General features: G+C 41.5%; 1 protein-coding gene across 1 annotated transcript; it reads right to left on the bottom strand.

Annotated features, from left to right (window-relative positions):
- Nucleotides 1-156: 156 nt before the first annotated feature.
- calcoco1b (calcium binding and coiled-coil domain 1b) lies at nucleotides 157-15,016 on the bottom strand. Its single transcript, XM_034229450.1, has 13 exons — nucleotides 14,852-15,016; nucleotides 14,135-14,283; nucleotides 13,910-14,012; nucleotides 12,937-13,142; nucleotides 12,515-12,727; nucleotides 12,259-12,407; nucleotides 12,103-12,172; nucleotides 10,710-10,964; nucleotides 7,650-7,775; nucleotides 7,276-7,371; nucleotides 2,993-3,074; nucleotides 2,770-2,906; nucleotides 157-1,796 (listed from the first exon to the last, which is right to left on the bottom strand). Exons 2-13 carry the CDS (start codon nucleotides 14,264-14,266, stop codon nucleotides 1,743-1,745), a joined length of 1,623 nt encoding a protein of 540 aa, XP_034085341.1. The 5' UTR covers nucleotides 14,267-14,283; nucleotides 14,852-15,016; the 3' UTR covers nucleotides 157-1,742.
- Between the last annotated feature and the right edge of the window lie 743 nt (nucleotides 15,017-15,759).

Genomic DNA, 15,759 nt, shown 5'->3' with positions numbered 1-15,759 from the left:
CTGCAACATATTTTTGATTTGTTGATATGAGGGATAAAAGAAGAAGCTAGTGTAAGATATCTAAAGAAATGAGGATGAATGAAGCGGAGAAAGAGAACATGTAGAGAACATAGGAGGAAAACAGATCGGCTTAGTGGCAACAGTCCAGCAGAGACCATGATAGATAGATATTTGGCACCAGACGTGATATCATCAAATACACAGAGGTTTTAAATGATCAGCACTGATGCCACAATGACGTTTACAGACTGTGTGTCACTGTCTACTGATTTGTGATAATATAGAACGGAAACATCACAATCTATGACTTAACTCTGTTTCTCTCCGTCTTTCTAACTCACACTCAATCATTTGCACATCTTCAGCCAAGACCAGAGGTTTTCAAATATCACATTACAGCCGTATTTCATGATAATGTTTTCTGTTTTTGTTATTTTGGATTTGAGCGGGTGCAATAGATAAGCCATGGATGAGGTCACAAAGGCCTCAGCTCTATATGTAAGCATGTGAATGGAAAACTAAAGACCAAAGATATTTCATTACGTTTGGACAAAAACAACTTCATACAAATTCCAGTAAGGTCAATGATGGGAAATGTATTCATGTTGTTTTATTTGATAGAAAAAAATGTCATCTCTTATGAGTGTTGAAGCTGGAACCATTTTATCTGTTACATTTGTTGTTTTTTAACTGTTGTATTTTTTTATAAACTATATTTGTAGTGTGAAAATAACAGCCTTATTCTTATGTTCAGGGATTCAGACACCTCATCTGTTTTACTTCAATTTACTCAAAAATAGCTCTGATATCCACACACACACACACACACACACACACACACACACACACACACACACACACACACACACACACACACACACACACACACACACACACACACACACACACACACACACACAAAGACTGGGCTGATTTGTTCTTGTTTTTACATTTTGATTTGTTGCTTGTTTGCTTATTTGTTATTTGTTGTTGTCTTTCTTGTATTTTGATAAAGGCACTTTTTGTTTCAGACCTTCAGTGTCTTCTTTATAATCCCTTTACAGACCGCAATGAAATACTTAAGATTACAAATTACAGACCAGCACGTATTCATCATCAGATTTTAAGAGCACCATCTCTCTCAGAAGCTCAGATCAATAAGCAAAACTATCATTAACTAACATTTACTTTCATATTCTTCCAAACTGACGCTGAGTTGAACAAGCTGCAACAGGACATTTCTCACTCGTCTGTAACACACACACACACACTGTTGACACAGTTTCACGATTCACACGCAGACGTTATAAATCCATGGCATCAAATACACTTTTCTCCAAACAGTTGCAGCATGCTCAGACATATTTGAATAAGCTAAAAAAAAAACTAGAAAACCTACGGATAACAAGTGGAAAACTAGAACTTAGACATTATTTGAGACGATTCGGGTCTAAATTGGAAGATCTAAAGTATTATTCATAATATAATATATAGCAATATAATAATATATTATTTGTATTATTAAGTAGAAATGAAACCATAAGCCATTCTATTAAAAAACATTCTACACCCTTAAGACTATAAACGGTGTCGTCTTCAACACAGACACTCTGTAATAGGTCCTTTGTGAAGGCCATTTTCTACACAAACAGCTACATCATCAGAACAATCCAAACGTTTTTTTGATGACCGGCACAAACTTGCTTCATCGGTATACAAGTCAGTTGCCGTCCATCTTTTTGTTACCACATGGGGGATCCGACCACCTCACTGCAGAGAGAAAGAGGCAGAAGGGGCTGAGGATAAAAAAAATAGACAATACTGTCAGTAAAAATGCTATTAAATACAATCTTCGCTTGACTTCTGATCTCCCGCTTGCTAATCCTGGACATGTTTTATTATTGCTGCTATTTTTACTCTTCTTATGATGCATATTATTTACACTTCTATTTGTACTCTCTAGTGCTCTATGACTCTTCCCACGAGAAAAGAAAGTGCCTGGTAAGTGGAAGGACAGCTTTCTAAAACCAGTCCACCAGGGAGGAGAGTGCGAATGCAGTCATCCCAAAATATTCTATGAGAGGTGACTCCAGTGGAGGAGGGAAACAGGGTGTGTACTGGGCTGGTGGAAAGCCACATCTGTCACCTTGTTGTTTTTAGATATTGAGAAACAAACTAGGTCAATAATAGATAATAATCACATTTTGTATTCACACATGTATAAGACATTGGGATTGTCATAAGATGCTTCAGAATGTTACCTATATTACATACTGTTATTGCACGTTAGTCGGTGTAAGTTATTGTACACTTCCACCCTTTTATTCTCAGAGTAAATTGTCCAAGAACAGTTTTTATGAAAATATCATATTATATAATAATGGCTTCTTTTTTTAGATTTGTTAATTTTTTGTACAACTTAATTCCTTTTTATTGTGTTTGTGCCGTACAGTATACACCAAGCACATTCCTTATATGTGTAAACATACTTGTACAAAAATCAAGGAATCATTTAGTTTGGCAACATTTTAAACCATCTGTGATTCCTGTACATTTCAAACCTTTATGTTGTGGTTTGCAAGTCTTGCTTTCATGTTTCCCTGATTTAAACTCGACCCGGTTAGAATAAATACATTGACTCCTTTCAACCAGTCAGCGTTAAACCTCAGTGGTCAACAATGGAACTGGAGCAGAAACTGGCAGGGCTCATAGCTCTGATGCAGGTGGAGTTAACCCTTGTTTGGCTCATGTGTGAATGGGATGGCACACCTGGGTGTCAGAGACTGGGGTCTCAGCAGCGGGGGTGTCGGCTCTGTGAGGCCGCTCCAGGGGAGTGGACAGGAACAGAGGCGAGAGGGAGGAAGCTGAGGACACATTCTCTTCATCCTCGGAGGAAGAGCCAGGAGCTGTTTGAAATCAGTTTAGACTCTTCACTTCAGTACTCGTTACAGTGCAGGGAGATAGCAGCGTACAACGTGTGGTCGTTACTCACAGAGGGATGTGGGGACTTCCTCCTTTGATTCAGTTTCAACTTCCAACCTCTGCTCCAACTGAAGGATGTAGATCAGCAGCTCCTACCAGTGTCCAATGGCAATCCAATTTAAAGGAAAAGAGTAAGAAAAACATTATTTAAAATGCATTTAGAAAGTATTTCATGTTAACAACTATGATGTTTATTTTCTCTTATTTCCTGTTGAGTGTATGGAATTATGTATTGTGTTTTGTAATTTCCGATCTTTATTCCAGACTCAAGGTCCATATCACACAAAAAGACAAAACACACATCAATAAATACGATAAAAAGCTAAACACAAAACAGATAAAAACAAACAGATGAAAACATCAAATCAGTCCAATCACAGCGAGCCACACATGCTCACCGTCTGTGGAGGCTATTGCTCCAATGTCTCCACATCATGGAAGAGAACCGGGTAGAACTCTTCACAGGGTTAATTAAAATCGAGATAACGTGATTGTCCGAGTCTTCTAGGCGACACTTGAATTTGTACATTAACTTTCTTAAAAGGGCGGGACAAGTAGGTTCCCCCAAGTTAACAAACAGCTGGCTGGCACTGTGCCATCTTGGTACCCTCAGCAGCAACCGTAAAGCATCATTGTATGCAACTTTTAGTTTTTGCATGCTTCTAGCCTTGTAGTTACTCCACAGGTGAGCCGTGTAGTTACTCCACAGGTGAGCCGTGTAGTTACTCCACAGGTGAGCCGTGTAGTTACTCCACAGGTGAGCCGTGTAGTTACTCCACAGGTGAGCCGTGTAGTTACTCCACAGGTGAGCCGTGTACAATGGTGCACAGAAAGCTTTCAAAAGTGATACCTTGACATCTACAGAGCACTTGTGAAACTTACGCATTAATATGTTTGCCTGGGCATACAGTTTGCAGCGCTGTCTATGGATGTCTTTGTCATCTGTGAGATCATCAGAAATATAATGACCAAGGTACTTCATCTCACTGCACACAAGAAGAATGTTGCTACTGAGAATAAAATGAAGAAATACAACCTTTTTATCCTCTTTACTTCGCACAATCATGATGCGACTCTTCTTGGCGTTATACTTAATATTAAAATCAATGCCATACTGGGAACAAGTCCTCAGAAGCTGTTGTAAGCCAGCACTGCATGGGGAGAAGATGATTAAATCCTCTGCGTACATAAGGTGGTTGACAACAGTAGCTCCGATGACACAGCCAGTTTTACACAAGTTCAGTTTCCTCGACAGATCGTCCACGTACAGATTAAACAACAAAGGAGATCAAATCCCACCTTGCTTGACCCCATTACCAACATAAAAATGTTCAGACACAGTATTGCCCCACTTCACCTGCATAGTCTGATGTGCATACCAAAAGGCTAAGATCCTTATTATGTACTTGGGTATCCCTCTCTGGCACATTTTGTCAAATCATTTGTAATGATTCAGTCGATCAAATGCCTTGGAAGCATCAATAAAACACAGAAACATGGTGGAATTATGGCTTCTATATTTTGCTATAATGTCTTTTAAAGCAAAAATACACATATCTGTGCCATGTTTTCTTTTAAAACCGAACTGGTTGTCAGCTGTGGTAATATACCTTTCCAGCCTATCCAACAGAATGTTCTCCAGCACTTTGGAGAGAATGCTAGCTAAAGCAATGGGTCTGTAATTATCAATGCCATTAATCTTCCCAGCTGTATCCTTGATGACTGGCACAAGTAGCACAGATAACATGGAATCTGGTAAGACACCATGATTAAGGAAACCAGTAAGACACAGAGCAAAAGAGGAGCAAGCTTAAGACTGGCATGTTTTAAGTGTTCAGCTGAGATGAGATCCGGGCCACAAGCTTTGTTCTTTTCTAGATTCATTATAGTGTTGTAGACTTCCTCTGATCTAACTGTAACATTTTCAGTGGAGTCAACCTTTTCAACCACAAATGCATCACTCTTAACACAGTTGAACAACTCATAATAGTGTTGTCGCCACAGTTCTGCGATGCTGCCTGACCCACACACTCCTTCAATGGTAAGGGAGTCTTACAGCTGAATTAAAGACATCTTTGAATCGTTGAATGTAAACAGTGGAAGAGACAAGTAAAAAGTATTTTCATAAAAAAATACTTTTAGTATCAAGAAGCCATTATGGAAAAATGACGCAGTATACAAAAATGAATATTATGTAATTGGATTATTATTATTGACCCTATAATGTCTAAATCACTTGAACGCGCTGTCTTTAAACAACTCTCCTGTTATCTCAATCAGAACAACCTTCTGGATCCGCACCAGTCTGGTTTCAAGGCAGGTCACTCCACAGAAACTGCTCTCATTGCTGTCACGGAGGAACTGCACCACTGCCAAAAACTGCATCCCTCTCCTCTGTCATCATCCTGTTGGACCTGTCTGCTGCATTCGACACGGTGGAATCATCAGATCCTCCTTCGCACTCTCCAAAAACTTGGAGTTTCTGGCTCTGCACTTTCCCTCCTCACCTCATACCTGAAAGACCGTACCTACAGGGTGACTTGGAGAGGGTCTGAGTCCGACCCTTGTCAATTAACTACGGGGGGTCCCTTCAGGGCTCTGTTCTTGGTCCCCTCCTCTTCTCCTTGTACACAAACTCGCTCGGATCAGTCATTAGCCCGCATGGTTTTTCTTACCACTGCTACGCTGACGACACCCAATTAATTCTGTCCTTTCCCCCGCTCAGAGACCCAGGTCGTCGCACGCATCTCTGCTTGTCTAGCTGACATCTCTCAGTGGATGTCTGCTCACCACCTCAAGCTCAACCTTGACAAGACTGAGCTGCTCTTCCTCCCGGGAAAAGATTGTCCAACTCTTGACCTGACAATCAACATCGGCACCTCAGTTGTTTCCCCCGACTCAGACTGCAAGGAATCTGGGTGTGACCCTAGATAACAACCTGTCCTTCACTGCAAACATCGCTGCTACAACCCGCTGCTGCAGATACACGCTTTACAACATCAGGAAGATACGTCCCCAGCTGACACAGAAAGCGACGCAGGTTCTGGTCCAGGCTCTCGTCATCTCACGCCTAGACTACTGCAACTCCCTCCTGGCTGGTCTACCTGCATGTGCCATCCGACCTCTGCAGCTCATCCAGAATGCAGCGGCTCGTCTGGTTTTCAACCTTCCTAAATGTTCCCACACCACTCCGCTCCTCCGCTCCCTTCACTGGCTTCCGGTAACTGCTAGAATCCACTTCAAGACACTGGTACTTGCTTACCGTGCTGCGAATGGATCTGGCCCTTCCTACATCCAGGACATGGTTGGTTAAACCGTACACCCCAGCGCGTGCACTACGCTCTGCATCAGCCAAACGACTCGTTGCGCCCTCGCTGCGAGGGGGACCCAAGTTCCCATCGGCGAAAACACGTGGGTTTGCTATCCTGGCTCCAAGATGGTGGAATGAGCTCCCCATTGACATCAGGACGGCAGATAGCTTGCACATCTTCCGGCGCAAACTGAAAACTCATCTCTTTCGACTCCACCTCGAGCGTTAGAACGATTAACGAAGCACTTTTATACTAATAAAGAACTGGATTACCTAAAGCCAGTTGAGTAGCACTTGAAATGTTTGGCTCTATGAAACCTGATATACTTATATGATTCTGTTTTCTTCAAGGTTGTGTCTTCCTGGTCGAATGTACTTATTGTAAGTCGCTTTGGATAAAAGCGTCAGCTAAATGCAATGTAATGTAATGTAATGTAATGTAATAATGTGTACTTCACTTTAATGTTGCAGCTTTAAGGTCTTATCTTAACTATAAAAAATACATTCTAATCTATTTATTGATTACATTTGTGTTATTAATTTGAATCTGCAAAGCAACCACTAACTTATGACACCATATGAATTAAAAAAACAATATTTTCCTCTGACATTTAAGGGAGTAGTAATAATAAATTAAAATACTTTACATTGAACATAAGTACAGTAATGGAAAAGTATATTTAGTGACTTGTTTTACTGCCAAAATGAGAACTGGGAACCTAATTCATTCGACGAGGGCACCCAATAGCACAAAAGCATGACAACTGTTATATGTATACACATTTGATTAAAACAAAAATAACTGTGGGGTGGGTGTGTGTGTGTGTGTGTGGTGTGTGTGTGTGTGTGTGTGTGTGTGTGTGTGTGTGTGTGTGTGTGTGTGTGTGTGTGTGGTGTGTGTGTGTGTGTGTGTGTGTGTGTGTGTGTGTGTGTGTGTGTGTGTGTGTGTGTGTGTGTGTGTGTGTGTGTGTGTGATGCCTTGCCTGTTTCTCCGCCTGCTGCTCCTCCCTCTCTTTCTGGGCCACCCTCAGACCGACCTTCAGCTCCTGCAGCTCTCTCTTGGAGTCGCTCTGCAGCACCTACAGGGGGCAGCAGTATTTTACTCATCCCAACACACTCTGACCAGGCTCATCCTCTCACCTGCTGTTGTCATCACATGGCAGTAAAGAGAAATGTTTACTCGCTGTTCATGGAAGATTTCTATTTGTGCCTGCCAGTGAGTCATACAATAACTACACTGAACTCTGGCTTCGTTCTCCAGTTTCCAGAAATGTAATCCGAGCAGATGACGATGGCACACGATCAGTTATATTTAGAGCTGAATTTGTTTGTGCGTTGAATAATGCGATGAACTCACTCTAGTGCAATCTCTCTCTCGTCCAAGCTCCACTTCTATTTTCTCCCTCTCCATCCTCTCCTCCTGCAGCCACTCCTCCTTCCTCCGCACCTCACAGCTCAGGTCTTGTAATTTCTTTGCATCTGTCTGCATGAAAAAAAAAAGAAAAAAAACGTAACAATACAGCCAGGTTGACATTTGGGCATTTGTATGCAGAGATGGCAAAAGAACACACATCCTTTAGTAGAAGTACAGATACTCGTGTTTACAAATACTCTGGTAAAACTAGAAGTTCTAACTTCTTTACTCAAGTAAAACTAAAGAAGTATGGACTTCGAAATGTACTCAAGTAAAAAGTACCCATAACTACCATCTGTTTTAAAGAGTAACTGACCTCCCTTATATTAATAGAACAATAATGTCATTGTTAGCTAATGAATGTTTCGATGCAAAATGACAAAGACCTCATTGGCGCTCTTCTTTAGAGAAGACCAGGAAATGATGGATACACAGATCGTGTTAAAATCAATAGCACGCAATGACTGTAAATAATAATGATCACGTCACCAAACAGAGATTAAAACTAAAGTAACAAACTTGTTTTGAAAATGTAATAAGTAGAAAGTACATGTATTTGTATTAAAAATGTAAGAAGTACAAGTAAAAAGTCGTCAGAAAAACAAGTAGCCTAGTGGAGTAAAGTAGGCTACTGATACCCGAAAAATGTATTTAAACGTGGGGTAGGTAATTCACTTCAGAAACACTTTTTGTTATATTCCATGGAATGCTCTTAACATCCCAATAGCAATGAATATATTAAATGCTTTGACAATAAATACATACAAATATTTCATCTGTGGAAGCCGTGGCGCTGCAAAAAGCACGACCAATGATCTGCCCCGACCCGACCCGCGGCAGATAACTGGATGGCCTACCTGCCTGTCAGCCTTTCATCTGTGCACAAACTTATCTCGTGCCCTCATTGGTCATATGCGCGTTCGTGTGTGTTGGAGGAGGGGCTCTGTAAGGAAGTCTGAAGGAAGGGGCAGATTTTTCGGTTGTGTACTTTCAAATTCTAGCGCACTCGAGCTGGTTTCTTTCTCCATTCTTACCTACCCTACCTTTAAGTACAGTAACGAAGTATTTGTACTCCACTACTTCCCACCTCCGACAATATCCCCTCCAAATTCCTCAGAGACACAGCAACCGCCATCTCACCAGTCATAGCTCACATAATTAACCTCTCCATAAAACAGGGAAAAGTACCCAAAGACTTCAAAATTGCAAGAGTAACCCCCCTGCACAAAAAGGGCAGCAAATTGGACCCAGGCAACTACCGCCCTGTTTCTATACTTACCTCCATCTCGAAAGTCATGGAAAAAATAGTATATGAACAGGTCGAAAAGTACCTCGCGGAAAATAAACTAATCTATGAATTTCAATCTGGCTTTAGAACATCCCACTCCACTGACACATGCCTTCTTTATTTGAGCGACCACATCAAACAAGAGGTGGACGAGGGCAAGTACTGCGGCATGGTGATGCTGGACCTACAAAAGGCTTTCGACACTGTCAATCACCCCATTCTGATTGACAAGCTAAAAGCAATTGGTTTTGATAAACTATCGGTGAGCTGGATGCAATCCTACCTGGAGGGGAGAGAACAGATGGTGGAGGTAAACGGTACTCTGTCCCCCCCCCCTCCCAGTGAGCTGTGGTGTTCCACAAGGAAGCATATTAGGTCCGTTACTGTTCCTAATTTATGTAAATGACATGTCATCAGCATGTGACTGCAACTTGTTCCTGTTCGCGGATGACTCAGCCTTGCTGGTCTCTGGCAGGAACAGGTTGCAGGTTGAAAAAACCCTCAGCTCCGAGCTCGGCAGAATCTGCACCTGGCTCGCCGATAATAAATTATCATTACACCTGGGTAAAACAGAGTCCATTCTCTTCGGTTCGAAACATAATCTCAGCAAATCCGACGACTTCTCAGTTGCAGTGGGCGACATTATTGTCACAAGTAAGAAGGAAATTACATACCTAGGATCTATTCTTGAGGCAAACCTCTCCTGTGACAAAATGGCATCCAATGTAATAAAAAAAGTCAATCAAAGAACTAGATTCCTATACCGGATCTCCTCTCTGGTAAACAAAAACACCCTGAAAACTCTGGCAGGAGCACTCATGCAAGGGTACTATGACTATGCTTGCACGTCATGGTACCATAGCACCTCCAAGGCGCTAAAAATAAAACTTCAAACATCGCAAAATAAACTGGTCAGACTACTGCTTGACCTTTCATCTAGAACCCACCTCACCTCTGCCCACTTTGACAACCTAGGATGGCTTAGAGTACACGACAGAGTACAGCTACTTGCAATGGGCCTGGTCTACAAGATCCACTACACCTCTATGGTACCCATGTACATGTCAAAATTCTTCCCAAAGGTCAAGGAATACCATGATCATAACACCAGAGGGAGCTCCACAAATCATGTGAAACCCAGATTTGGCACAAAAAAGGGGGAATACACGTTTCGCAATTATGCCACATCAAGGTGGAACGCTCTTCCCACAACTGTAAAGGAAAGTAAAACTATACTTACCTTCAAAACCTCTCTTAAAGAGCACCTTCGGGGGAGAGCATTGCAAAACTGGCCCCGGTAATGGTACAAATCTCAACCTGTCGTTCAATGGACAGCTTCCCCCCCCCCCCCATCTATGTATATACTCGCATTTTAGACTGTATATCTGTAGACATGGTATGTCTTAAATGTCCGGTTAGGATGTATTAGAACGAAATCTAAAATGAAAATTGTAAATAAGCAATCTGTATGTAAAAAACCACCTGTATGTAAATTGTAAATAAGCCATCTGTATGTCAAATATGTCTTATATGTCTTAAATGACATGATGAATTGGAAATGGGGGACCCTGATGTAAACAAGACGAAAGTCTTTCTCTGGTCTGCATCCCCTTAACAATTGTATGTTTTGAGCTGTACTGTACCCAATATACAAGCTGTTAATAAACTTTTCAATCAATCAATCAATGTTTGTATGTGCTTTGCTGTAGCCTCACCTCTGCTGCATGTTTGTACGCCTCTCTCTCTAGAGTCCAGTTGGCTCTCTCCTCCCTGAGCACCAGGTTCTCCTCGGACAGCTGCAGGGTGAGCTGGGCCACCTGCAGCCGGGCCTGGTGCAGCTCGGTGTTGGTGTGGCCCTGACGGATGCCCAGCTCCCTCAGCTCCCTGCGGAGGCTCTCAGCTACATGCTCACTAGCCTCCAGACGATCCTGCAGGCCTCGAACCTCCACCAGAGCCGCCTCGTACTCCCGCTGTGGAGAGCAGAAGGGGACAGGGAAGTGAAAACATCTCAAGATGACACCAAACCATTTAAAGGTCTCCTATTATACTATTTGTAAGCATATATTATTGGTCTCAGATATATACAAATATATAAAAAACATGTCTATGATGTGTTTTGCTCAAAATACCAAACAGATCACCCATTCTAGCCCTGCCTCATATCCCTAACTCAGCCCTGTTAGAGAAGGGTCGTAGCTTTAAACAAAAATAAAAAAAGAGGGGGTGGGAGCTCATGCAGGAGCAGATACTACAGTATGGAGCTCAATCAAATGCTTTTTCTTTTGCGGGTTTACCACAAGGTGAGTTCCCTTTCTTATTTCCTGCTTTTTTACCATAGACTGTATATATAAAGTGTTTTACACATACTCTCCAGTAGGCTACAGGTTAGCTCTGAGTGTTAGCGGTGCTTGCTAATGTAAACAAAGACCATATTACTTCCAAAACACGTTGCGCATTGTTTCTGATAGCGACGTTTCTGATAGGGCCGTGGGCGTAAAGCCAGCCTACATTTCGATATTACGTCAAATCGTAGCAAATCTGGATCAGTTCCGTTGTACCCCCGTTTTTAGAGATTTGGGTACGGAGGAAACGAGAGAGGGTTTTGTTTTCTGACACTTTGTGAGTTCCCTGACACACCGGGGACACATATTTATGTATAAAAGACATCAAAAAGTGCATTACGGGCAAGACTAAGGGGGACCGTGCCTTTGAGGTGGTGGCCCCAAGGTTTTGGAACAAACTCCCCCAGATAATAAAAACCTCTGCCTCAATAGAGATTTTTAGGGGGCAGTTAAAGACCCACCTGTTCCGACAGGCCTTTGGGTCGTCGGAGGAGGTGAGTTAGTAGCTGTCTTTTATTGGTGTTTTATCGTATGTTTTATCCTATGTATTACCTGCTGCTGTTTTATGCCTTTTATTCTACATTGTATAGTTGTACTTTGAATTGTGTCCTGTGTACTACAGTACTGTAAAGCACTTTGTACATCCGTGTTGAGAAGGGTGCTATAAATAAAGTTTTACTTACTTACATTTTGCATGATAGGTCACCTTTAAATCATTACATTACATTCTTATCATCTGTTCCCAGAAGAAGCCTCAACCCATTACCTGCAGACACTTTCTCTTTTCCTCATCATGTTTCATTTGACTGGACATTTTCTTCACTCTCTCCTTCAGCCTGTTGGATAACAAGTTGTTTTTAGGCCCAGATTAAAAGAAATACAGAAACAAATGTTCATGCTAGCATGTATCTCCAACACTTGCCTTTCCAGTTCACTGTTCTCCTCTGTCTCCCTGTCATTCAAGACCTTGATGTCCTCCTCCAGCTCTTGGATCCGCTGCTCACTTTCGTCTTTTTCAACCATCAGTTTACTCAGCTCTGATGTCAGATTTTCCTGACTATATTTTACATTCTTTTAATGTTGTGGAGAGAAGAGAAACAAGATGTGTCATCAGTTATTGATAACATTCAGAAAAGGTAAAAATGGGCAAGACATCTGATGGCATAAGCTGTATGTACCTTGTGATTTCCTTCTATCTTCTTCAAGATCTCACAGTTGTGTTTCATGTTGGCTCTGAGCTCTGAGATCTCCTGCTTCATTGCTTCTCTTTCGAGCTCCCAGGCCACCCTTGCTTTTCTGCTGTCCTCTTTCTGCTTCTCTGCCTCCTCTTTCGCCCAGTCCAGGGCCAGATGTATATCTGCTTGTTTTTTTAAGCTTTCATCCAGCTGACTCTGTTCACAACATGTGGAGAGAGGACGGGGATATTCAAACATTTAACATGAAACGGACAATTGCAATGTTAGTGGTTCCAGTCAATTGAATCACAGTACACAGTAGTGGCACTAAAGGGCCTTCTTCTTGTATTTCCTATTCATATTTTTATAGTAGCTTTTCAGGAATATTTAAATGCAGCACAGAAGCTTTTTTGTATTTTTCCCACCTGCAGCAGCTGAGCCTTGGTGATGACCAGTAGCAGATCCTCTTCCTCTCCGTCCTCCTCACCTCGCTCCTCTTTCAGAGTCTCCAGCTCCTCCAGCGGTTTGGGAGCTCTGAAGGTGAAGGGACGACTTCGGGCACACAACTTTCCCATCTTTTCTACGTATATAAACTGATACTCCACAGCACTGGGCCGGGGCAGGTAGGAAGCTGTGTCAAGGAGATACATATTATTATTTAAAAAATAAATACATTTTTTGCCAAATATTAACCATGTCTTACAGATAAAACATTTGAGTAGTGGAGCATTCAGTAACATTGTTTGAGGTATTAGTACTTTAGTTCCTAAAATGGCAGAGCAGTATCAGAAGTTGAAAATATTTAATATAATCTTTGTATGTGGTGTAACCAGCTGCAGTTGCAACAGACTTGAAACTCAGAGGAGATTGCAACTGAAACGCTGCATTTCAGGCACATTTTTTAAAGTAATAATATTTAAACATCTATAGTCATATGTTTTAAGAGAGGACATTTCATTTTCAGGTTCATAGTTGTATTTTGTGCCTCTACCATGAAACGTTCACATGCTTCAAAGTTCACTGCCTGTGCCGCAGCACCTCTTTTCACCCTCTATCTGAAACCAGAGCCCAGTCTGCTCTGATTGGTTAGCTGGCCGGCTCTGTTGTCATTGGTCAACCACTTAGAGATGTCCCGCCCCTTAGCCTATCACGTATAATGTGTTCTAGCCAATAGAAGCCTGAGTGTTACGTAGTGATGTCACTATCTTATGGAAGTAAACAAAGTAATCCAATCGAGGCGTTTCAGGCAGAGGGCAGTGGAAGAGAAACTCCCTCTGGAGGAGACTTTGGGAAGTTAACCTTTACATTACGTTAGCCAAAACAATATAACATACTACAGGAAAGGGAAAACCCCAAAAAGCATCATAGGGCCTCTTTAATGTTTGGATGAATTCTTACCGTGGAAAAGTGCACAGCAGTTTACGCTGGTACCTTCAGTGTAGCCTTCAGGGACAAGAGCCCACGTATATGTGTGATATTGTTTCCTTGAAGTACAGCCCACCTGTGACATGATGACAAAAACATTTGAATGCATTCCTATGACCATCCCTTGGCATTTCATTTAATTTGCTAAAATATCTTCCCTGTCAGAGTGGGGGAAGGGTGATAAAGTGGGTCGTTCACCTCAAAAATCCCTATCCAGTCAGAGCTGCTCCAGCGGTGGTCAGAGGTCAGACTGTAGTGGCACTCCACTCTGGATTGGGGGAAGTAAACTTGCCCCACATTATGAAACACCACCGTGGGCTGTTTTTCCATGGTAATAGGAAGCTGCGCTGTTTAGGAAGAAAACATGAGAGCAGGGAAATCTGATCCAGTTTCATTCTGGAGAAGACAGCTGATGAACATGATAGCAGAGTCACATCAGGAATGCAGCATGCTCGTAACACCCGGCACTCATGACCATACAATGATTTCACAATAACAACAACAAGCTACATATACTGAGCACCGAAGTTACAACACATCATCTTAAAGTTATTAATCATAAAAGACAGTCATTAGCCAACTAATAGCTCAACTTCATTTATTATTTTCCATGTCTTATATTTAATTCTCAAAATCAAAAATGGTCAGATATATTTGAAATTAAGTAGTATATCAAGTAATACATTGCTTAAATATGTGCGGTTAATTAAAAATTAAATTAAATACAATACAATTTCATCTATTTAATGCTGCCCTTATTCACAAGATAACCCTGGCTTTTGTTGTAGGTTATTTTAATTAGTTATATATTCTAAAATTAAGTACACAGAGCTTTCTAAGAACATTTTATATATGTATGCTTTCAATTGTGTTGATTTGCTAACTATTTAATTAGTGCTGTTAATGTTTCCTTACCGTATTCTGCTGAGAAGTTAATGTGATGTCCTGCTGTCGCCTCTTGAAGGATAGAGCTTTGGATCAATCTGTGGAAAGTGATGAGCTATCTGGTCCGGTGCAGGACTTTCATAACGAATCCTGAATCATGTGGACCCCCAACTAAAATGAGTGATGCTGGGTGTCTCATGGGAGATGCAGTTTGTGGGTCTATAGTTCATCATAAGGAGAAACGGGGCTGTGAACTACAACTCCCATTATAAGATATTGTTATTGGATATAGGATCTGCAGCTGTAGTTATTGCAATTCGTATAAGTGGAAATGGGGGAGGTGGGGAAATGGGGGCAAGATGATGAAGGCAAAACACTCTTCACAACAACTTCAGTGAACCCACGGTCCTGGAATCAGGCATACAAGGAATGAAAACAAAGCAGAATACTTAGCCTAACAACAGACAATATTATGCTCTTAAAGTGTGTTTTCCTACAAACTTCTCAATGAAGCAATAATAAGCTTCATTGTTTTTAACAGTGTTTTAAAACTCATCAGCACTTTCATGTTTCAGTGATTTGGATACAGCCTATGCTAATAATACTCTGTAAATCAGTCTTTTGAACCAGAACTGTCGCTGATTGCGTAAGAATCTTGATCTCACTTACGAACACAAGATGGCAGTGTAGTTTCAGCACAAACCCACATTCAAAAGCAATTCAGGGGAATCACAAAGACAAAACCAAGTCAAAAACAGAACGCTTATACATTAAGTGACAGATGGTTTGAAATCTAAACATTTACATTAGTGTATTAAACTGGCAGAATAAATGGGCAGCCCACACTGCACCTTTAACATTAGCTCACAGTGAGTGTGGCAATAACTAAAAAGTCAACACCCATAGCACCACAACCCCATGCAAACGATCAGCCTTAG

This window comes from Gymnodraco acuticeps, unplaced genomic scaffold, assembly GCF_902827175.1.
Source record: "Gymnodraco acuticeps unplaced genomic scaffold, fGymAcu1.1, whole genome shotgun sequence".
Taxonomy (NCBI): Eukaryota; Metazoa; Chordata; class Actinopteri; order Perciformes; family Bathydraconidae; genus Gymnodraco; species Gymnodraco acuticeps.
Note: the sequence above shows the minus strand (reverse complement) of the source record. Positions and strands in the feature narration are given on the sequence as shown.

Excerpts from the sequence above, each read along its gene's own strand:
- calcoco1b (XM_034229450.1), bottom strand. The coding sequence starts at position 14,266 with ATGGAAAAACAGCCCACGGTGGTGTTTCATAATGTGGGGCAAGTTTAC. Across the intron at positions 12,728-12,936 it reads CCAAGGCTCAGCTGCTGCAG|AGTCAGCTGGATGAAAGCTT; the intron begins GTGGGAAAAATA and ends TGTTGTGAACAG. Across the intron at positions 1,797-2,769 it reads CCCCAGTCTCTGACACCCAG|CCCCTTCTGCCTCTTTCTCT; the intron begins GTGTGCCATCCC and ends TTTTATCCTCAG.